The 25243-nt window shown below is 46.0% G+C and overlaps 1 protein-coding gene across 2 annotated transcripts; it reads left to right on the forward strand.

The window, feature by feature from the left end:
- Positions 1-7143: 7143 nt before the first annotated feature.
- On the forward strand, positions 7144-13098 carry LOC123137060 (probable protein phosphatase 2C 15). 2 transcript variants are annotated; one of them, XM_044556614.1, is made up of 9 exons: positions 7144-7510; positions 8217-8388; positions 8660-8810; positions 8891-8954; positions 9647-9754; positions 10879-11004; positions 11077-11315; positions 11924-12117; positions 12500-13098. In XM_044556614.1, exons 1-9 carry the CDS (start codon positions 7265-7267, stop codon positions 12532-12534), a joined length of 1335 nt encoding a protein of 444 aa, XP_044412549.1. In that variant the 5' UTR covers positions 7144-7264; the 3' UTR covers positions 12535-13098. The 2 variants fall into 2 exon arrangements, with proteins under 2 accessions (XP_044412549.1, XP_044412550.1); XM_044556615.1 differs by having other exon boundaries at positions 11924-12135; positions 12171-12580.
- The last annotated feature ends 12145 nt before the right edge of the window (positions 13099-25243 follow it).

The raw sequence follows: 25243 nt of genomic DNA on the forward strand, positions 1-25243 counted from the left end.
GGAGCATTGCAATAATATAGTGATGAAGGATCATCCACAATAAGCATACTATCATCATTGCAATGACCAACACTACTCACCATATCATTACCTTGTGGCAAACCACATGTAGGTGAAGTAGAAGAAGTTGAGAAGACTATATGACCGGAGGTGGAGGGAGAACAACTATCCCCACAAATCTTGGACACACCATATTTATCTTGAAGCTTTGTCCATAACTCATGAGCATCCCAGAACGGCATGAGTTGAAATATAACTACATTGCTTGAAGCATCGAAAAGCACATTAGAGGCTTGAGCATTGAGATAAGAGTTTTTCTCATCCTCTAAAGATAATCTTTGGGGATCCTTTGGAGGAGAAAAACCCATATCTACAATTCGCTCTAAATTTGGGTCCATGACCCTAAAGAGATTAAGCATGCGAATTATCCAAACATCAAAATTTGTGCCATCGAAACTAAGAGTGTTAGAGAATCCTAATCCTCTAGTCGGCATCTTTACTCTCTAGGCGGTTAAGCCCAACAAAGAGAGACGAGGCTCTGATACCAATTGAAAGATCGTGGATGTTGCCTAGAGGGGGGGGGGGTGAATAGGCGCTTTAAAATATACGGTTGAGGCTTGAACAAATGCGGAATAAACCTAGCGGTTAATTTGTCAAGCACAAAACCTACAACAACTAGGCTCACCTATGTGCACCAACAACTTATGCTAAGCAAGAAAAACTACTTAGGTGATAGCAAGATATATGACAAGAAACAATATGGCTATCACAAAGTAAAGTGCATAAGTAAAGGGCTCGGGTAAGAGATAAGCGAGGCACGCGGAGACGATGATGTATTCTGAAGTTCACACCCTTGCGGATGCTAATCTCTGTTTGGAGCAGTGTGGAGGCACAATGCTCCCCAAGAAGCCACTAGGGCCACCGTAATCTCCTCACGCCCTCGCACAATGCAAGATGCCGTGATTCCACTAAGGGACCCTTGAGGGCGGTCACCGAACCCGTACAAATGGCAACCCTTGGGGGCGGTCACCGGTACCCGTTAAATTGCTCGGGGCGATCTCCACAACCTAATTGGAGACCCCGACGCTTGCCCGGAGCTTTACACCACAATGATTGAGCTCCGAACACCACCAACCGTCTAGGGCGCCCAAGCACCCAAGAGGAACAAGCTCAAGGGTACCAAGCACCCAAGAGTAATAAGCTTCTCAACTTGTAACTTCCATGTATCACCGTGAAGAACTCAAAATGATGCACCAAATGCAATGGCAAGGGCACACGGAGTGCCCAAGTCCTTCTCTCTCAAATCCCACCGAAGCAACTAATGCTAGGGAGGAAAATGAGAGGAAGAACAAGAAGGAGAACACCAAGAACTCCAAGAACTAGATCCAAGGGGTTCCCCTCACATAGAGGAGAAAGTGATTGGTGGAAATGTGGATCTAGATCTCCTCTCTCTTTTCCCTCAAAAACTAGCAAGAATCCATGGAGGGATTGAGAGTTAGCAAGCTCGAAGAAGGTCAACAATGGGGGAAGAACACGAGCTCAAAGGATAAGGTTCAATGGGGAAGAAGACCCCCTTTTATAGATGGGGAAAAATCCAACCTTTATGCTCATAGCCCGCACCGAGCGGTAGTACCACTTGACATCACGGTACTACCGCTAGGGGTATCGGTACTACTGCTAAGGGTAGCGGTACTACTGCTTGCGAGCGGTACTAAAAAATTACATCCGTGCCTACCACCGCTGGACTTGTGACGAGTTTTTGGTCCCGTGCGGAAGTAGCCACGGAAGTAGGCGCGGTAGTACTGCTCCAAGCGGTAGTACCGCTCCCAAGGGCGGTAGTAAAAAATTACTTCCGCTCCTACCCGCGGTAGTACCGCTACAGCCTTTTCAGAACACCAAAACTACCATAACTTCTGCATTCGGACTCCGAATTCGACGAAACCAAGTTTGTTGGAAAGCTGGCGACAAGGGCTAAAACAATCTTGATAGAAATACCAATGATAAGCAAATGAGAAAAGGCCCAAAAGAAAATGGTGAGAACCCTTCCTCGGAAAAGACCGGTAAAACCTCCAACACCGAAAACATCATAGAAGACGCATGCAAACTCCGTTTTCGATGAACTCAAGCTTGTCATCAAGATGACCATAAGCTCTAAGACTCACAAAGAGAACCAAACAAGAACCAAGAAACATGATGCAAGGATGCAATGGTTTGAGCTCTCGACGAACGATATGATCAAGCTACTCACTTGAGAGCCCCCCTTGATAGTACGGCTATCGATCCTATAACCGAGTCTCCCAACTACCACCATGAGACCAGTAAAATAGAAAACCTATCAAGGGCAAACCTTTGCCTTGCACATGATCCACTTGAGCTAGATGATGACGATCTTGTCCTCCGCAAGATGGATCACCTTTCTTGATTGCGTTGGGTCGATGGAGACTAGATGATTGCTCCCTCATACTCCATTATGGGTGAGCCACTCTTCGGCACATCTTCACAAGTCCATTGACACCACAATGGATGGCAAGCTTCAAGCACTTGATATCTTCGTGATGCTACACTTGAACTTGCACATGACAATCTTGATGAGGATCACTAATTGATGTCATCCTTTCCATGGGTTGTATTATATCTTCCTCTTGACGCAAGCCCATGGACATGTACCTAACCCCACATAGAACTCTCACATAGACCATGGGTTAGTACACAAAGTGAAATGGACAATGCTTACCATACCATGGGATCACTTGATCCCTCTCGGTACATCTTTTACGCTTTGTGAGTTGATCAACTTGATTCACTCTTGACTTAGTCTTGATCAACCTTGAATCTTTCCAAATCTCTTAGTTTGGATGATGTCTTGAAGGTAAACATGAATGATCACACAATCTTCTTCTTCAAGACATGCTTGCAATAAGCTCAACACTCACATGACCAATCTTTGGATAATTCCTTAATGGCACCTTGGTCAACACATAAACTCCTTGAAACCAACACATGGACTTCAAGAAATGCCTATGGACAAATCCTTCAAATATAACTCAATGCAACCATTAGTCCATAAAGAATGTCATCAATTACCAAAACCACACATGGGGGCACCACATGTCCTTTCACCGGTGTGCCTTTAGCTCAAGGAGAATACGGTGAGGAATGTGTGTCCTCAGGTTTAAATACCTAGTCGCTCCAACCAAACGTACAACTGCCACAACAGTTGGAACTGATCTACCAAATCATCGTCTTCATCAAGCTACTGGTTCTATTTTCTCAACCCTTTCATTTCCTCATTCATGTGTTAACTTGATTGTTACTGTTTGATGACTTTGACTAAAGACTTTCTCAATTTTCTTCAATCCTAATTCTTCAGTCACTTTGTCTTCAGCCGGCTTATCCTGTTTTTCACGCTACATGTGCTCTGTATGTTTCATTTCATCATGATGACTATGCTACGGCTTTGTTATGCATGTACCTGATTACTTATTCCGCTGCTAGTAGTTCGTTGCTTAGGAAATTCCTCACTTTGAATTTCCACGGTGACGAATTTGTAAAAATCACCTATTCACCCCCTCTAGTCGATATAACGCACTTTCAGGGGTCGCCCCACTGCTCTGGCGTCCAGAGGGCACGGTGCTTGTGCACCTCCTCCGTGTGCGTCCACGGTGACCGCGGCACCAGGATGCGGCACGGGTCAAGGTGCCAGCCGTGGGGGAGCGATGGCTGGTGGTAATACCAATGCCAATGCTTGCGGTGCACCGGGATGTAAAACCGGTCCCGTGGTCGGCGCCTCCTCGCCGCACGTGGCTCCAACTCGGAGGCACGCGGCAGTGGTGGTGGCGGCGACATGCAGGACGAGCCTGCGCCTACATCGAGCTTGCCCCCTGCCCTTGCCGAAGAAACCCATGGCAACATAGTGTTTTGCTGTCGCCGAGAAGGAGCGAGTGTGGCCATATGTGAACGCGGAGAAGTGGATGAGGCCCCCTCCTCCCACACGCTTGCATTAAAAAGGACGTAAACTTGGAACTTCGAGATGCTGTCGTGTGGGCCCGAGTTAGGTGATGCATTGACTACGACCACGGTAGTGGTTGGGTGGCTGACAGATGGGGCCAGGGGGGCACCGAGCGAAAGCACGGTATGTCTATTTTATGTCATGTGGACATAAATTAGATGCAAATATGGGCCAATAATACGTCCAGACAGACAACTAGCGCACTAGTTTCCGGTTTGAATTGACGGCGTTGGGTCGATGTTGACACGCGCCCGCGTTGGAGTTGCTCTAAGAGCATCTCCAACAGCCACGCTAAACTAGCGCCGCGCCGCAAATTAGGCCATTTTAGCGCGCGCGCAACGCGGCGAGTCGCTCCAGCGGGCGCGCAAAAACGGCGCGCGCTATAACGGTTTGGGCGCGCGATTGAAAACACTTACCCGTGCGGCGTATTTCGGGCGCCAGCTACAGCACGCGGCACACTCGAGCGCTCGCGCCGCACTCTCTCCTCTCCTCGTCCTACGCCCCGCGCGCGTCGGCGCCGGCGCCCTGCCACCCACCCATGGACGCGCACACCGGCGCCCCGCTCACCCTGCTGTACAGCCGCGACCCCCCCCCCCCCCGCCGCCGCCGCCGGAAACCCTAGCGCGGGAAGCGCTGGCGTCGCCACCGCCGGAGCTCCGCCGAGCGTCGGCCTCGCGCGCAGCCTCTTCTTGCCGCCGCGGATGACCACGGCGCCGGGTGGCGTCGCGCCGGCGCCGTCCCGTGTCGCCGCTGCACTGTCGAAGAAGGTCCCCAATGCAGCGCGGACGAAGAAGGGCAAAACATCCGCGAAGAAAAACAAGGCGGCGGACGGCTCCGGCACCACGAAGGCGAGGGGAAAGAAGCTTGCAGGGCGTTCGACGGCCGCGGCGGCTACCGAAGCGCCGGCGAGCTCACTCGTTGAGCCGGCCGCCGACGCGCACCATGTGTTCGACGAAATGCCCCCAAGGTGAAATTTTTTCCAACTTTTCTTTTCTTCTTATTTTTTCAATGCATCATCATCACATATAGATAGCTTATTTGCATTGTTCAAAAAACTTTGTAGTCTCAATGATGATGCATACATGTCCACTATGGGTGTTGGGTCGAACAATTCGCATTGGTCTCAAACCAATGACATCCATTTTGAAGACCATGAGTTTGAGGTGGACGAGGAGGGTGAGGGAATTGTCGAGGCGCCGAAAGGAAGAGCGGGCAATTACTCCACCACCGATGACAAGTTACTATGCTATACTTATTTGCAAGTGTCGAGGGATCCATCCATTGGAGGTGATCAAAGTAGAGACGCGTATTGAGGGCGAATGAAAGAACACTTTGATGCTCACAACGTTAGTGGAATTGACCGCTCCGAGAGATCACTTCGGTCCCGATGGTCGACAATCAACTCGGATTGTCAAAAGTGGGCGACCGCACAAAAGTCAGTGGACAAGATTAACCCAAGTGGCACAAATGAGGATGATCGAGTAAGTGGCATCTCATATATGTTCATCATACTTGTTTTTGGTGACCGAAGTGCTAACTTGTTTTGTTTTTCTTGTAGTACAACATTGCACAAAACTTGTTCAAAGAAGAGACAAGGACAACCAAAAAGGGGAAGATCAAGAAAGGCAGGATCTTTACCTTGCCTCATTGCTATGAAGTGTTAAAGGATGATGAGAAATGGAAGAAGCGTGATGGTTTGGAGGATTTGCATTTGAGCAACAAACGGAAGCGAGCAATTGAGATGAATGATGATGAGGAGGAGGATGATGCATCAAGTGATGACGGCAAGAGAAGCCCCACACCCAACTCGGTTTCATACTCGAAGCCAAAACAACCGGATGGGTGCAAGAAAGACAAAACCGAAAAGAAGAAGAGGAAAGGAGATGATGAGCTCAAAAATGTTATGGAAGCTATTGTGAAGGCAAGGGTCGAAGCCAATAAGGTGAGGAAAATGGCAAGGAACCAAGATGCCGTGGCCGAGGAGAGGAGGTTGGCGGCCGAGGAGAGAAGGGTGGCGGCCGAGGAGAGAAATGTGGCTTTGGAGGAGAGGGAAGTGAGCAATGAGCGAGCTAAGTTGTTGGAATGGGAGAAACACTTGTTCTTCTCGGACACATCTAACCTCAATGCGGCGCAAAAGGAGTATGTCAACCTTGCCCAACAAGAAGTCTTGATCCAAAAAAGAGCCATGGTTCGTGCAATAGGTGGCGGTGGCCTCGGCGCCATGGGAGGCATGGGTGGCTTCGGAGCCATGGGAGGCATGGGTGCACCTCCGGCTGCAATGGGAGGCATGTGTGCACCTCCGACCGCAATGTGAGGCATGGGTGCAACTCCGGCCGCCATGAGATGCATGGGTGCACCTCCGGCCGCCATGAGAGGCATGGGTGGCTTTGGAGCACCCTCCGACGCTATGGCCGCCATGGGAGGCATGAGTTTTGCTTCTCTCATGGAAGGCATGGGTGCACCTCCGACCGCCATGGGTGGAATGTCTTTCGATGTGCCTTCTCACACACATTCCCATGAAGATGCCGTTGAAGATCTTGCCAACACCGTCGGAGCTTCACGTGATGCGGTTCGTGATGATGAGAGGGAGGAAGATTCATCTTCGGAGGGAAAGAGTCGTCTTCGAAAGATGAGGACGAAGACGAGAAAGAGGAAGATTGATGTGTCTTTCATGTCTTGAACTTTAGTTTGCATTTGAACTTGGTTGGATGAACTTGTGGGCATGAACTTTTATTCATCAACTTGTTTGTGTCAAATTTCACATGTTCATTGCATTTTGATGAATGTTTCAAACTCATTTTTGTGTCCAAAATATCATATATGCAAAATGTTCGACAAGTCGCGTGCTGTATTTTTGCGCTCTGCTGGAGCGGCGCGCGCGCTGCATTATAGCGCGGCTGCTGGAACCAGCACAGACGGACGCGCAAAACCAGCCACAGCGCGCGCGGCGCTTTAGCGCGGCTGTTGGAGATGCTCTAATAACCCTAATCCGAAGTCCGAACATGGCCCTCGCCGTCCCTTGCCAACTTGTCGAATGCGCGTGGCGGGCTGGATTTCCGCGTTCTGTACCCATGTGACCTCCTCCTCCCTTCCTGCCTCACCCCCCCCACCCCCCCCCCCCCCCGCCGCGCCGCTCTCTCTCTCTCTGTCCTCTCTCTCCCCAAAAAAGCCCCTCACCAATACGGGCGAGACGGGACGAATTGGGGACCGCGCCTCTATAGCGGATCGGCGCGGCGGTGGTGGCAGGGCAGGGGGATGTCCACGCGGTCGAGGTCGGTGCAGGGCTCCGTGGGTGGCGGCGGCAGCACGGCTGGGGGCTCGGCCGTGCCGCTCGCCGTGCTGCTGCGGCGGGAGGTGGTCAGCGAGAGGACCGCCGCCGAGCGCCCGGAGCTCCAGCACGGCCTCTTCAGCCAGGCCAAGAAGGGCGAGGATTTTGTCTTCCTCAAGCCCGACTGCGAGCGTCTCCCCGGCTTCCCGTCATCCTCCTTCTCTGCCTTCGGCGTAAGCGCCCCACACCCTTAAAATCGCATTTCGCGCGTGCCCGATCTGGCAGTGCCGTGCGTCACGTGGATACGTTACGTTGGTGCTCAATAATTCTAAGTTCACGTGGATCGGGTTGGATGCGTGCGTGCGTGAATTGTGAGGCTTGCTCGATTTGTTTATGCTCGGTTGTTGGACAATTCTGGATTCTGGAATTCGTTGGAGGAAGCTCTGAATTCGTTTGGAGATTGGGATGCTGACTCTATATATGGTTTATGTGTACATAACAGATACTCCCTCTGTTCACTCATTTTGCTTACAATCGTATTTGTTTTTTAGAGATTTCAAATGGACTACCACGTACGGATGTATATAGACATATTTAGAGTGTATATTCACTCATTTTGCTCCGTATGTAGTCACTTGTTGAAATCTTTAGAAAGACAAATATTTAGGAACGGAGGGAGTACTAGTTTCACAATGAAATTAAGGTTAATTTATCGTCAACAATGAATGAATGCATGTGTCCAATTGAATTATGCAATGCTGGACTTGCTGGCTATAGCACAAAGTATCTTTTTTTTTTGAAAAAATAGCACAAAGTATCTTAATTTGCTGTAGTTCCACATTTTAGACTTTTTTGAAGAAATTTTGGAGGCAATAATTTTGATGAATAATCAACTAGAAGCAATTGTCAGAGCCTCTCAGCGTGGTGGTTTTATTGCAGCTGTTTGATGGGCACAATGGGAATGGAGCCGCTATTTATACTAAGGAGAATCTCTTGAACAACATCTTGGGTGCAGTCCCTGCTGATCTCAACAGGGAGGACTGGCTTGCTGCGCTTCCAAGGGCGATGGTTGCAGCATTTGTCAAAACCGATAAAGATTTCCAAACAGTAGGTGCGTCAAGTGATAATTAAAGAAATTTTCACTAATCCTCCAGTATTCCGAGTTATCTTATAAAAAGGATATTTATCTGTCATCAGAGCCAGCAAAAAATGATCTTTTGATCGGTCATTAGAATCTTCCATGTGCTGGCATGGATCTTGTTTATTCCTGTTCTTTGGTCTCTAATGACATACATTTGTGAACATTTGGAATAACTTGTTCAGACATTACTAGCATCGACCTAAATTAGATGCCCTACTGATATCACTTTCTTTCTTTACAGCACGCTCTTCAGGAACAACAGTGACATTTGTCATAATAGATGGATTGGTTGTTACTGTTGCATCTGTTGGTGATTCGCGTTGTGTATTAGAAGCTGAAGGTTCAATTTATCAGTTATCTTCGGATCATCGTTTCGATGCCAGTAAAGAGGAGTAAGATTGTTCTCCTGATATGTGCCTTCTCACTTCTCATGGCAAAAACTTATCTATTGCCACTTGATTTTGATGTGCAGGGTTGATCGTGTAACAGAAGCTGGAGGTGATGTTGGAAGGCTAAATGTTGTTGGTGGTGCTGAGGTTTCAACTTTGCTTATTTTGCCATTCAAGTTAATTTTCTTGCATCAAGGTTCATTGTTGCCATTTCTGTTGCTTCAGTTTATGAGATACTCGTACTCGACTTGGAAATGTGCAGTATTTATGGTGACTGTTAAGAGACATATTATCCTTTAACCTGTTCTCAGTACTGAAAAATTTATGCAGTCTTTGGTGACATCGATTAACATTAGCCACAGATATATCTACTCCCCCCGGCCCTTTTTAATTGTCGCGGGTGTGCTTGCTCATCGGAGTTGGGCGTCGTGACAGTAATTGGGGCCGGAGGGAGTAGCATTTTAGCTGCATATGTTAATTTATGTTGCCCTCTGGTGTTAACTTTTTTGTTTCATGTTAAATGTGCTCCGTAGTATTGAATTTGCTTTTGAACTTGATCCAAAGTGTTTGCTACACATCTGTTAAATGTCAATTTTTAAAACCTTGATTGGATTTTTAAAGTTTTAACGGCATATAACATATTAATTTATGCAAGAGACATGGTACCCAATCGTGCATTCGTGTTAGGAGTGGAACAGGAGGAAGTGCCCAATATAGGTGGAAGGTGTAAGATGAGGGACATTGTTTATTTTTTTCATTGATACATTTTGCATTTGTTTTTTCTAGTTTTCATATTCTTTTCATTTGCTTTACTAATGCATGCTTTTCTTCACCTCCAGATTGGCCCCCTTAGATGCTGGCCCGGGGGTTTGTGCCTGTCAAGGACAATCGGAGATCAGGACGTGGGTGAATTTATCGTTCCTGTTCCTCTCGTCAAGCAAGTAAAGGTATGTCTGGAAATGCAGAACACATTATAACAGTTTTAACTTAAGGCTGAAGCCCAAAATTTAACTATACAGGTAAAATGATAGCAGACTGCAGTACTACAAGTTGTTTTGCTTTGACATTTATTTCCCCCTTTTTCTATGCCTCTTACCTAGATTTCACTGGTTTTGAGAAACTTACCCCCCCCCCCCCCCCTGATACAAATTTATGCTTAATTCTTTTTACGGAAAACGCTAAAAATTTTTAGGCGGCAAATCGAACGTTTTTTATGGCAAATTATGTTGTCGCGAGGATGGCAATTAGGGGGAGGAGGGAGCGATGGATGCTGTCCTTCACCACTGCTCAGGTTAGGGGAGGGAGCAGGGGTGGCGGCGCTCAGATGGGGGGGGAGGGGGGGAGGGAGCACGGTGGCTGCACTTAGAGGCAGTGGGTAGATTACAGTCATCTAATCTGGGAAGGGAGGAGCGCTGAGATCTAAGGGTATGCAGCGGAGCGGCGACGGCTGGGCTCCCTCTCTCTGGTCTGGTGGGCTGGCCACTGGGTCTCTTCTTCTCCAGTGCGGCGGCACACCAGCAAGGGGGTAAGCGACGGAGTTGCGGTGGCTGGGCTCCCCTTCTCTGGTCCGGTGGGCCGGCCACTGGGTCTCTTCTTATCCTGTGCGGCTGCACTCCAGCAAGGGGGTATGCGACGGAGTGGCGGCGGCTGGGCTCCCCTTCTCTTGTCCGGTGGGCCGGCCACTGGGTCTCTTCTTATCCAGTGCGGCGGCACTCCAGCAAGGGGAGGGAGTGGCAGCAGTGGCGGCGCAGAGCTCAGGTCGGGTGAAGGCAGGATGAGGCGAGAAAAGGGGAACGGTGGTTCGTGGGTAATGATACGTACGGGGTTAGGCTTTTCCTGGTTTTCCCGTGTCCGACCAGTATCTGGGGTATCCCAGACGTATCCGAATTAGTTTAATTATTTGGAAAAAAAGATCGGTGGATACGTACTTGATATGTTTCAGCGGGTATCCGGACGTATCTAACCCCTGACACAGCAGTTTGCTGCCATCTCCGAGTAACCTAGTGTATTGTTTATGTTAATCTGATCCCTGGATTCTGAAAAGTACCGATATGTTTTTTAATGTGTGTAGTTATCTACTGCTGGAGGTCGGCTTATTATTTCAAGCGATGGTGTTTGGGATGCTTTGACTGCAGAACAGGCTCTGAACTGTTCAAGAGGACTTCCTCCTGAAGCTGCAGCTGAGCAAATTGTTAAAGTACACCCCTCCTCTCTCTCTAACCCTGACTCTTTCATGATGCTCTTCTTTACACATTCAAATATTTTTCAGGACGCAGTGCACTCAAAGGGACTGAGGGATGACACCACTTGTATGGTCGTTGACCTAGTACCAGAAAAAGGCAACCCAGCTATGTCAGCTCCTAAAAAGCAACCAGGAATGGGTGTTTTCAAAAATATGTTTCGCAAGAAAACATCTTCCGACTCATCATCCCATGCAGATAGAGAATATATGGATCCAGACGTCGTAGAAGAGATATTTGAGGATGAATGTGCATTGCTCTCTAGACGGTTGGTTCTATAATTCTATTTTCGATCATTAAAAGAGCAAATGGCCATGAAGTTCAGTTATGATTATATAATCGTGTTGAAGGTTTCCAACGCATCATCAACCATAATAGATTCTTAAAAAAAAATGAGAAAGTCGATTAATAAATTCTTTTGCATTCTTACATCTTGTTCTCTAGAAGTTTGCACATTCATTTTCCATTGTGACAGCCAACAGTGTCAGTTTAACCAATAACCTTCTCACGGGCCTGGAATAAATTTACGGATGATTTCTCGCTACAAAATGAAAAACAACTCAAGGACACGTACCATCCTTTTGGATTCTGGCTGAAGTAATTTATAAAGATGCACACCATGAGGAAAGTTAGATGAAGTTAAAGTGCAAACATATAGAGCACATAAACTCATTCAAACAGCATAACATTGTCATGTTTGAAGTATTTGGATCCGATCTTCTGTTCTATTGCATGCAAAACCCTCAAAATATTTTGTTCATTCACATTATCTTTCTATCTGCTGCTGAGCGCAACCTTGTTTGATTGATATTCTGAATTCCTTCAGTTTGCACCAAGACCTGTGCATATGGCTCAAATTTCGTTTTTTAACCGCAGGCTGGATTCTGAATACCCTGTTCGAAATATGTTCAAACTCTTTATATGTGCTATTTGTCAAGTAGAGTTAAAGCCAAATCAAGGGATATCTGTACATGAAGATTCATCACACTTGCGTCGATGGGATGGTCCGTTCCTTTGCCAAAGCTGTCAGGAAAAAAAAGAAGCCATGGAGGGAAAGCGCCGTTCACGAGGTATTGTTTGCAGAGCTGTTTATATACTACTCCCTCCGTCCCAAAATAAGTGTCGCTGATTTAGTACAACTTATTTTGGGATGGATACTCCCTCTGTTCCACAATGTAGTGCCTGTTTGATTTTTAGAAAGTCAAACAAGTCTACATTTGACCAAGATTGTAGGGAAAATATCAACATCTAAAAGCCAAAACTAGAATCATTAGATTCATCATGAAGTCTGTTTTCATATTTTAAATATTTACTATTTTAAAGTTTATTCCATAAACTTGGTCAAACGTAGACATGTTTGACTTTCTAAAAACCAAATATGCACTACATTGTGGAATGGAGGGAGTATGAAGTACAAAAACTTTTTCCTTATGTATTGTTAACTTGCTACAGATTCGTCATCAAGAAATAGCGGGTCCAGTGAATAGTCGCCAAGGTTAAAATTGTCTTGCTTTTAAAAAAGGGTTATGATACCAGAGAGCTACTGACCTCACAATGCCTAAGCCTCCAAGAGACAATCATTTTGCAGCATTTCACATTGTTTTGGCACTTCCGTGAGCACATGGACTGGTTGGGGTATTTGATCTGAGATTGAAATATGAATTGCCATGAAGCAGGTGGTTACTGTTCAATAGCCTATTATGCCATTTGAAGTGGCAAGCATATACCTTGTTTTTAATTAAAGGGACAAGCTTTTTGCTCGACAATTTCACACAGATCATTTGACCTTGGTGGCAAATACAGGCCCAAAGATCATTGATTGAGAACGGCATGCCATGTTGACGTATCTATTCTTAGGTCAAACTATAGTGTGAATTACTGATCACATATAGAGCTCCGGTCAGAAGGGCTTTGTAATTCTCAATATGAGTAGGTGAGTTTCTTCTGACCGACCTTGACTTGTGGTCGAGAAATACTCAACCCTTGTTGAAGTTCAGCTTTTCCTAACTCTTCTGTAATTAATTAGCATATAAATAAATTCTTTCAAACAACTGTGGCTTGATTGATCAGCATGACATTTCTGTGCTTGTTTACAATGTACATAAACTGGATCATACTTCTGGCATTATGGCCACTTTGAGTAAAATATTCAGGGGGAGGAACTCCCCCGGTGATTCTCAAAAAAAAAAAGGGTACATAATCTTGCTAACAAAGCTTATTTGTTTCTCCATTGTATCCTACCTCCTGTGCCTGTGGCTGCTGCTAGTAAATCTCAGGTGGTGTTTGGTTTTCTAGTCCTAGGACTTTTTCTAGTCCCTGGAACTTTTTGAAAAAGACTATCAAGGAGGTGCTTCTAAGGACTTTTAGCAAAAAATCTCAAAAAAGTCTCACTCTGTTTGGTTTGTTAGGGACTTTTTCTAGTCCCAACACAAAAAAGTTCTTGGAACCAAACACCCCCTCACACTCTTAGTGAAGCTTTTATCTGTGAGGCGTACGCAGTCTTGCTAACAAATTCATTATCTGGAGCCTAGAGGTGTACGGAGTCTCTGGGTAATTGTTTGAGTTATTGCAGTTTGCGCAAAATTAAAATCAACACGACACGAAGATGCAGCCATCATTCGGAACAACGCATGATCCCACCATATGTTTGCTGAACGATTGCGTCTCCCGCAAAAAAGAGAAAAGACAGCCCACATGCCGGCCCGGGTGCACCTGTCGCATGCATCACAGACGCCTCTAGCCGGCACAACAAACACGAGTTTAAATTGCCGTTTAGTGTGCTGTTCTGTGCATCTGAATCGGCCGCCAGCGTGATGCATAGGTGGTGGAGCTGACATCACCACGTGTTTTACGGTGTATAGGGGTGGCTGGTGTTCGGCTTGCCGGGTGACTTGTTTTTTAAGGGGTAATATTGACGCTTTATTTAAACCACGAAGCTCGGAAAGTCATCGAAATTACATCAAGAACGAAATTTGGGGGAGCCCCCAACCAAACCTGCTACCAAACCTTACATAGTTCATTTTCAACACCTAATTTAGCAAATTTATGCGTGGCAATATTGGTGGGACGCCTAACCCAGGAAACTTTGAAACCTGCGCAAGATTGCAACATCATCTTTATCTCCTCCACCCAAGGGCCGGCAACGCCCAGGCTCTTCATGGGCTGGTTGAGCATCTGCACCACGCTCTGACTACCGAGCTCGACGTGTACCTGTTCCGCGTTGACCTCCCGAGCCAGCTCCAAGGCCATCTTGGAAGCCAACACCCAACAACTTTCAGGTCTACAATGTTTGGGAAGGGGTGAAACATACCAGCCCTAATGTGCCATGATGATCTCTCGATACCACGCCCCCTCCTCCTTTGTCTCCATGCCTCGACACTGCACCATCGAAATTGATTTTGAGCCAGCCATCATCAGGTGGCTGCCATTTTTTACGGGGTTTTGGCGTTGCTGGTTGTTTCTGCTCCGTATGCACAATCTTTCACTCATGCATATGTGCTACGACTGTAGCTATGATTTCATGTGGCGCTGCAATCCGCTTCCCATCTCTTGCCTCATTGCGAGCCAACCAAAGGCCATATGTAGCATGTATCATCGCCTCCCTCTCTTCGCCAGAAGCATTAGAGAACCAGGTCAGAAGCCAGCTAGCTAGAGCACTCTGGTTGGTGTTCGGCTTGCCGAGTGACTCTTGTTGTCACGCCCAATATGCGATACTATCCGAGAGGAACTCGAAGGTCCCACCAAAGATAGAGCCGCATATTGAGACGCTTTTGCAAGGTGGATATCATTACATCGTACCATTACATAATAGTTGGGGATACATACAACAGGCATACAATGCCACAAGAATACAACAACATCATACACAAGAGCAACATCTGACTACGGATGAAACACAAACAAAAACTCAAACGACATCCACCCTGCTAGCCCAGGCTGCCGACCAGGAACCTATCCCCTGAACGAAGAAGAAGCAGAAGAAGAACTCCAAAACAAGTAAACATCGCTCTCGCATCATGATCATCGCATTCCCTGTACCTGCAACTGTTGTTGTAGTAATCTATGAGCCACGAGGACTCAGCAATCCCATTACCATGGGTATCAAGACTAGCAAAGCTTAAAGGGTATGGAATGGATAAGTGGTGAGGTTACAGCAGCGACTAAGCATGTATGGTGGCTAACTTATGAGTACAAGAATAAGATGAGAAGCTACGCAAACGGTCGCAAACTAGTAATGATCAAGAAGTGATCCTGAACAACTTACGTTCAAACATAACCCCACTGTGTTCTCTTCTCGACCCACTCGAAAAGAGACCGTCATGGTTACACACGTGGTTGGGTCTTTTAATTCGAATCTGGTGTCAAGTTCGCTACAACCGGATATTAAAAACTCCCATCTGCCACATAACCGCGGGCACGGCTTTCGAAAGATCAAACCCTGCAGGGGTGTCCCAACTTAGCCCATTACAAGCTCACGATCCGCGGAGACAATCCTCCATCGCGGGACATCCGATCAGGCTCGGGGTCCCGGTGCACAAGACATTTCGACAATGGTAAAACAAAACCAGCAAGACCTCCCGGTGTGCCGACAAATCCCGATAGGAGCCGCACGTATCTCATTCTCAGGGCACAACGGATGGGCAAGACGTCGGGTTGGCTGAGACCCTGGTTGCCCAGGGGGCGCCGGACATCGCCCAGGTTGGACCAACACTCAGAGGAGCATTGGCCCCGGGGTTGATTAAAAATACTAGGGGTCCGAAGAAAATACCCTATTTAAGTTTTAGTTGTTATTAGGCAAATGGAAAACCAATGTTGGGTCTTGCTGGAAGAGTTTTATTCAAAGCGAACTGTCAAGAGGGCCCCAATACCCCTCATCGTGTTAGGGACGCAAAATCAAGACACGTAACACTGGTATGACAGAAACTAGGGCGGAAAGAGTGGAACAAAACACCAGGCAAAAGGCCGAACCTTCCACCCTTTACCAATTACTAGGACAAGTGCCCGTGCGTTGCACCGGGCGATAAATGTGACAGGACTTGCTTCATGGGTACTTTTTTGCCACTTTATATATCTCATTTAAAGATATTTTGAACGTGAAAATTTCCTTGTTTTTATTAAAAAATGTAAAACCTTTTGAAGAGTAGTATAAAAAATTATGTGAATCGGCACATTTCTCTATGAAATATTTTTATGTAAATTAATTATTTCTATTTTACATTTTGAAATGTTTTTTGTAGTTAGTAGTTCTTTTTGGGTGATTTTTAAGTGTTTTTAAAAAAGCACGAACATAGACTTGCTTCATGTGTACTTTTTTGCCACTTTATATATCTCATTTAAATAAATTTTGAACGTGGAAATTTCCTTGTTTTTATTAAAACTTAATATTTTCATAAAAAATGTAAAACCTTTTGAAGAGTAGTATAAAAAATTATGTAAATCGGCACATTTCTCTATGAAATATTTTTATGTAAATTAATTATTTCTATTTTACATTTTCAAATGTTTTTTGTAGTTAGTAGTTCTTTTTTGGGTGATTTTCAAGTGTTTTTTAAAAAAACATGAATATTTAAGAGAACTATGAAAGCCTCCGTCCTTTATTATTAGACATAGAAATAAGGTTACAACGAGTATTTTTTTTTGGACTTTGTAATTTGGACGTATCCTAACAATGTTTTGTGATGACCTATTCAGCTCCTAATTTTCATTTCATCCTATTAAAAAGTATCAACTTTTTTTTGTTGTTCAGTAACACACGATATTTTAATACTTTGAGTAGGTTTTTTAGATTTTCGAGAATATTTTTAAAAATTGAAAATTTGTTATGGTGAAAAATTGAAAATTCTGCAACTACACGCACGCGTAGTTTAATCTTGTTCGATTTGTGATTTTCTCCGGCGCATTAGTTTATTCCATCAGAGAATGCCAGCTCTGCAAAACGATGTGGTTTCCTTTAGTCAAGTATGTTATCGCTTGTTTAGTCTCAATTTTGGCGTTGGTTTCAAAATGTCGAGGATTAGTTGTTTATGTGGATGTAAAATTAGTGGTTGCTAGAATGTAAAGAGCAAGTGTTTTCTATACCAATTTGATAATTTATCTTTTCATACTGCAGATTGGTATGGGAACAATTCCATCCAAATGCTTTGTCCAAAACTGACCTGATGGAGATTCGAGCCGAGGACCCTCCCTTCTTATAGCAGCCAATAACAATCTGGGTCGGCAGCTCCATTGATTTGCGTTGGACAAGGACACGGACTGCAATCCATCCAAATCGATTTGTGTTGGACAAGGAGACTGCAATTCCATCCAAATCATACATGGGAGCAGATGCAGAGGTTGAGAAGGTTATGTCTGGGGAGGCGGGAGAGGACTGGCTGTGGCGGACAGGTCACAGTGGAGCGTGCTCGCCGCCGGCGCTGGCCGACGGCGTACCCAACCTGAGCTGTGCCCCCTTCGCAGCGCCAACGAGGTCCGGCGCCCTTCTTGCGCGCAAGCACGGCAGCCGCCTTCTTCGCCAAATTCCTGAGCACGGCACCGCACAGGGACAGGTGCCGGAGCACAAGGATCAGGGGGCACAGGCAAAGCCTGCATCTGTATGATTCATGTCGACAGCGGAACAGCCTCCATCGCCTCCTTTTTGCGGTTTTGCCACAAGCTGGTTACTTTGTGATTCCCCATCAGTGTTTATTTTCCAAAATGGCAGTGCTTCATGTGTTAGCATTTCTTATGTTTGTACTATGAATAATTTGATGCTATGTGCGTCTCCTGTGCTTACATTATGTATTTCAGAGATGTATTTCCCCACACTGTACCTTATGTTCTGAGAACTGAAAAATGGTTTGTCCATCACAATATTTATCCAGGATGTACTACCTCTGTTTGTAAATGTATAATGTTTTGGCAGTTTAAATTGAGCGTCTTATATTTAGTAACAGAGGCCGTAGTGCATTGCCCTGCATTGGCACTCTTCTGTTTTGCAGTACAGTATGTATTTAGTCTTGGAGTTCACATGGGTCAGATAATTCAGCTTCTCACAGTAATAATTCAGACTTCAGTGTATATAGACATCTAGTACAGCTGTACAGGCACTACACTTACCCGGGTGAGTTGCCGGCGTGGCGCCTCCTCACCCTTTCGCTTGGTTGCGAGTGTCACCGGAGCGACGCCGCATGCTAGATCCGCCTGGGTCTCTGGTGCCCGCCGGCCGCTCTCCTCTCCGTTCTCCAGCTTGCCGCGCCAAAGAACGGAACGGTATTCTCGAACTCGACGGTGGGGCAAGAGAGGATGGAGCTCGCCGACCGCGGGAAGGGCAGCCACGGAGGTGAGCTCACTCGGTTACTCCGGTGGCCGGTCTGCGATGTCCCATGGCGACGGCGCATGGGGGCTGCAGCAGCTGGTCCAGCGTGGCCACAAGCTCATCACCAAAACTTTTCTCCGCCCGCCACGCCGCACCATCTTCTCCTGCTCCGTCGCGCCACCCCTTCTGCTCCGTCGGGCCGCCTCTTCCGCCACAGCTCCGCCCAGCTCCGCCCTTCACTTGTCCGCTGAGCGTTTGGATAAAACGTACTTTTTTTAACGAAATATAGAGACGTAGCGGTCAGAATAAAGAGACGGGCCAAGGCCCAACTGGATCGCAGCCCAGCTAAACGAGAACGTACCGGTCAATCGAGTTGCACGTACAAAATTTAGTACCACCTCGAATAAGTTTTAAAATTCAAAGTGAAAGCGTAAAATCACGGGAAAAAGTGCATTGTGACGGTGAACCCACGGAGTCAATCCGTGCTTTATTATTAGAGAGAGATATAGATGCATTAATTAAATAATAGATATTGTGATATCTCATGATATCCATGATATCCATGTTCCAACATGGAACAACCTGCAACTGCACCTGCAACTAGCAATGCTATAAGAGGTGCTGAGCAAAGCGGTAACATAGCCAAACAACGGTTTGCTAGGAAGGGTGAAAAAGGTTAGAGGCTGTCATGGTAATTTGGGAGGCTTGATAAACAAGTGGTAGGAAGCGCGACACAACGATAGCATCGAGACAACTAGCATAGCAATGATAGTAGTAAGATCCAGGGTAACGGTCATCTTGCCTGAAATCCCGCTAGGAAGAAGAACGAGTCCATGAAGAAGACGAACGGACGAAGACGAACCACGCGTAGTCGAACGAATCCTCACGATCGCAACAAAAACAGTAACTATCGAGAAGAAGCACAACCGGAAAGAAGTAAATAATACGGTAAATACACAACATGATGAGGACATCAATACCATTGTTACACCCACAACCCCTGCTGCTATACATACTGGACCAATTACTTGTCACGCCCAATATGCGACCCTATCCTAAAGGAACTCGAAGGTCCCACCAAGGATAGAAGCGCATATTGGAGACGCTTTTGCAAGGTGGATATCATTACATCGTACCATTACATAATAGTTGGGGATACATACAAGAGGCATACAATGCCACATGAATACAACAACATCATACATCAGAGCAACATCCGACTACGGATGAAACACAAACAGAAACTCAAACGATATCCACCCTGCTAGCCCAGGCTGCCGACCAGGAACCTATCCCCTGATCGAAGAAGAAGCAGAAGAAGAACTCAAAACAAGAAAGCATCGCTCTCACATCATGAACATCGCATACCCTATACCTGCAACTGTTGTTGTAGTAATCTATGAGCCACGAGGACTCAGCAATCCCATTACCATGGGTATCAAGACTAGCAAAGCTTAACTGGGTATGGAAAGGATAAGTGGTGAGGTTGCAGCAGCGACTAAGCATATATGGTGGCTAACATACGCATAAAAGAGCGAGAAGAGAAGCAACGCAACGGTCGAGAAGGTAAAAGTGATCAAGAAGGGATCTTGAAACTACTTACGTTCAAACATAACACAAAGCGTGTTCACTTCTCGACCCACTCGAAAAGAGACCATCACGGTTGGGTATTTTAATTCGAATTTGATGTCAAGTTCTCTACAACCGGACATTTAAAAATGCCCATCTGCCACATAACCGCGGGAACGGTTTTCGAAAGTTTATACCCTGCAGGGGTGTCCCAACTTAGCCCATTATAAGCTCTCACGACCAATGAAGGATATTCCTTCTTCCGGGAAGACCCGATCAGTCTCGGAATCCCGGTTACAAGACATTTCGACAATGGTAAAATAAGGCCAACAAGACCACCCGACTCTAGCGACAAATCCCGATAGGAGCTGCACATATTTCGTTCTCAAGGCACAACAGATGAGCATTCCGTACAACTAAAACCAAACCTCAAGTTTCCCTGAGGGGGCGCTGCAAAGGGCTCTAGTTTGGACCAACACTCAGAGGAGCACTGGTCCGGGGGGAGGGAGGGGGGTTAAAATAAAGATAACCCTTGAGTTTGCAGAACCCAAGGGAAAAAGGCTTAGATGGCAAATGTTAAAACTAAGATTGGGCCTTGCTGGAGGAGTTTTATTCAAAGCGAACTGTCAAGGGGGTCCCATACACCCGGCCGCGTAAGGAACACATAATCAAGGAACTTAACACCGGTATGACGGAAGCTAAGGCAGCAAGAGTGGAACAATACACCAGGCATAAGGCCGAGCCTTCCATCCTTTACCAAGTATATAGGTGCATTAATTAAATAAGAGATATTGTGATATCCCAACATAATCCTGTCCATCATGAAGCAATCTTTGACTTCACCTGCAACTAACAACGCTATAAGAAGGGTTGAGCAAAGTGGTGACATAGCCAAACAATGGTTTGCTAGGAAGGGTGAAAAGGTTAGAGGCTGACATGACAATTTGGGAGGCTTGGTAAACAAGTGATAGGTAGCGCAGCATAGCGATAGAATGAAGCAACTAGCAAAGCAATGATAGTAGTGAGATCCAGGGTGACGATCATCTTGCTTGAAATCCCGCTAGGAAGAAGAACGAGTCCATGAAGAAGACGAACGGGCGAAGATGAACCAAGCGTAGACGAACGAATCCTCACGATTGCAGCGAAACAGGAACTATCGAGAAGAAGCACAACCAGAAAGGAGCAAACCACATGGTAAACACACAACACATAAACATGACAAGATGCTCAACCAAGCATGATGCATGACAAAGACTATATGATGCTACTCATGGCAAGAGATGATGCATACAAGAGGAACACATCAAAGCTAGTTTAAATGAGGCCGGAAACAACATATAACAAATCCGGTAATTCCTCATATGCAAATTTCGAAATTGGTCCAGATCTGAATAAACCTTATGTTCAAGTTGTTAAACAACAAGTTAAGATGCACCAAGATGATCTACACGAAATTCTAGTCAAGTTACATATAAAGTTCATTTCGTTCGGAGCTACGGCCTAGAGGATATGAGCGAAACAAGTCAAACATGACATTGATGCAAAATGCATTCAAACATCAAGCAAACACTCTCAAAACATGGATGCAACATGATAAGATGAAACTACATGCAATACCAAGAAAGTTTTATATAGAGCATGCTCAAAACGGAGCAACGGTGCAACACATACACTCCAAACAAGATATAACAACAATCTGCCCAAAACAGCAAGTAGACACTTTTCAAACATCAAAACAACATGCTACAGGAATCTTATGAGCACAAACTTCACATGCACTTCATGTACATATAACATACTTCAAATATCATTAAAGGTTCAGGTTCATAGGCATGAAGATTAAACCAATATGATCAATGCAAAATGCAACTTTATGACACAACAACATATGCATGAGCAGAGTTAATATGATGGCAACTTGAGAGCAAGAAAGAGACAAGCTACATCAAGTAAACATATCAACCAAGGGCATGCCATCAAAGTACACATAACAAAGAGCAAATAAAATCATGGCATCATAAACATATGGCTCATGGATTAGTAGGAACCAACATGACAAGATTGAATGTTGAAACAGTTTCAACAAGTTTAAAACAACAACATTATGATAGTATATTTGCAAGCATGAAACAGAGGCACATGACATCCAAAATTAACAACCATGGAATGTGAACAAATTACTCATAGCATACTTCAAAACATGTAATTGGAACATCTCCAGAAGAGGCATGTATCACTCAATAACAAGCTCACAACATAGCATCATAAAGTTAACAGGAATCTGGAACATTATATAAGCATGTTCATGGCAATGAAAACATATGATACAAGAGATATATAGGGCATAAAAAGGCATTTCATGAGAGAACATAACATATAAAACAAAACATGTTAACTAAGCATCTCCATAATATGCATGGATTAATTGGTAGTATGAAGGAAACATGGCAACATGATATAGCAGTTTAAGCATTGACAGAAAATTAACAGCAAGGGGCCCACTTCACAAGCTTGATTCACTCACTACAGGGCATATAAAAATACATGGATTTCACCCCTGTAAAGATGGCATAAGAATTCTCCTAAAACATGTAGACATCATGCTCATAGTACGCACACACAAAATGCAACTAAAATGACAAATCAGCAAGTTATAGCAGTTTTCAGTAGTTAACAGCAACATGCACTTTTGCAACAGGGATTAATATATCAAGATGCACCCTAACATGAATGCAAAGCACTCCAACAAGTAGATCAAGAAGAGCAGAACATGTGCATATCAAGATCATCATCATAGCATCAAGAGGGACAAAGTTGTGGCACTCACAAGATGCACAAATGATGTTGACAATCAGCAGATTCCAGCAGTTTATATCATTTAGCAGTCTTGCAACGATTATTAGGGCATCAATATGGACTCAAACAAGCATGCCAAAATGGAATGAAATTAAGAGCATCTCATAGTGAACATTTTGACATACCATGCACGCAAAACGGAGCACCGAGCATCAAGTTATGGCATGTCAAACATGAACACATAATGTTGGGAATCAGCGACAGGCGTTTCTACCTCCGCGGAAGTCAACGCGGGACAGAGGCGTGCGGGACGAGGAGATCCAGGGAGGTGGAGGCGCTCGTTTGGATGGAGGGAGTGGTGGATCTGATCCACTCCCTTAGATCTGGCACAGGGGAACTCCGGTGACGCGCGAGGAGGAGGCCGGTGAGGGGGATCGGCGGAGGCGATGCCCGACGCGGCCGGCATCGCCGGCAGATGACACGGATGACAACGGGGCCGCCAGATCCAGCGAGGAGCGAGGTCGCCGGGGCGAGGACAAGGCGGCGGGCTCGCCGGTGGCTGGAGCTACGGGGGCGGCGGCGGGCGCGGTTACCGTCGCGGGGTGGCGAGGAGGCGGAGGCGGTCGCCGGAGGGCGGCGGGACGACGAGCAGGCAGCGGGGTCGCTCGAGGCGAGGCGGCGCATGGCGTCGGAGGCCGCGCATGGGCCCAGATCGGCCCGGGGGCGGGCCTTCGGCGGGGGAGCCGGATCGGGGCGACGTGGCGCTCCCCCGTTGGATGGAGCAGTGGCGGCGGACGCCTCCGGTGCCGTCCAAACATGTCCGGCGCGCGGAGGAGGAAGGAGGCTAGGGTTAGGGTAGGATTCATCCGTGATTTGAGGAGGGGGAGGCTAATATATTGGTAGAGGGAGCTAGGAGAGTCCAAATGAGGAGCGGTTTTCGCCCACACGACCATGATCGAACAACGGAGAGCATGGAGGGGGTTTAGATGGGCTACGTGGGCTGTGTGAAGGGGTGCTAGGCTGCAAGAGAAAAGGGGGTTTTGGTTAACTCGGTTAACCGTTGGGGCATCAAACGACCTCCAAATAGAACAAAACTTGATGGGCGGTCTACCGGTGATATACCAAGGCCACTTGACAAATGTCGACCCATTCCGAGAATGTTTTCGAAGGCTCACAAAACAAGGACTGGGAGGGGTGACGGCTGCATGCGAGTGTGATTGGGCTCAGAACGGACAACGGAGAGAACCGGGGGAACCCGAACGGATGGAACTTTTGGAAAGCATGCAGATGAAATGCAGATGATGACATGAAAAAATGCAACACGCAAGAAAATGGCATGGCAACGATGGCGAATAACTGGAAGACACCTGGTGCATCGAATTCGGGGCGTTATATTACTAGAGCTCACGCACGCCAATTAAATTACAAGTTACTTTCGTTTCTTGGTAATGATTCTAATGTTCATGAGAATATGATGCTGCCTAAATTGGATACATTTGTTTTGCTTACAAATGAAGGGCCAAGCTTGGAGAAGGATGAACATTGGAGCAATAACAAGCATGGAGATGATGGCATGTGCAAGGGGAACAAGAACGGAGTTACAAGTGATGATTTCAGGACGTTGAAGCCACCATAATGAGTGCATGAAGCCTTGGACGAAATATGCAAGATGCTACTTCATAACTTTCGTCCAGAGGCTATTCTAGGTGCTGCGTCACCTTATTATTGGGCCAGTCCCATGTAATTTTGAAATACTTGAGTATAGGCTATTTTTAGAGTCCGTATGTGTGGGGAAACAAGAGATAGGGTTGGTTTCGGACCCCTTCCCCAAGGGCCACGAAATTCCCCCTCTTCCTCCATATATACAACCCTTAGGGCGTCGTTTAGACTTTGGGTTTTGTTTAGATTAAAAGTTCGCCATAGCTGCAACTTCGCGTACTTCGTTTGTGTTCAACGACCAGACCAAGATGTCACAGAACCCCATCTTGATCAATAAATCTTTCATCTTATATTCGCAATATCCAGATTGCAATCTCAGTTTCTTGCTTGTTCTTCGTTTGCTCGCAGGAAATAGACCCTCGTGGTTAGGTTGATCGTGCTCCGGCGTGGTCAATAATCTCTCGGAGTTGGTTTAGCGATTGCTAAGGCGCAACATCCTCGCACGTACATAGTCGGATAGTCAAAGTCTACTCCTCCAAAACGACAATCACCATCTCATCAAAAGACGGGACACCTTTGCCTCTATCAAGTGGTATCAGATTTTCAGGTTGCTCGGTGAGATTTTACAGTTTTTCGTAGTTTAGATCGAGTCTGTTCTTCATACCTACAGTCCATGAAAAAGCCAAAAAAAATTAGGGTTAGTTCATCATATCCAAACCAATCTGAGCCATTGCATAATCTTTTCTGTATTTGCATTGTTGAATTTGTGGTTGCTTCGTCATGTCAAGTTGCTGGTCTTAGTGTCTAGTTCTTTAGAGTTTCGAGTTCTGTTCACAAGTCGTCACGCTGCCGCCGCACCATCATCATCACCCTTCCAT

The sequence above is a fragment of the Triticum aestivum genome, chromosome 6B (genome assembly GCF_018294505.1).
Source record: "Triticum aestivum cultivar Chinese Spring chromosome 6B, IWGSC CS RefSeq v2.1, whole genome shotgun sequence".
Lineage (NCBI taxonomy): Eukaryota > Viridiplantae > Streptophyta > Magnoliopsida > Poales > Poaceae > Triticum > Triticum aestivum.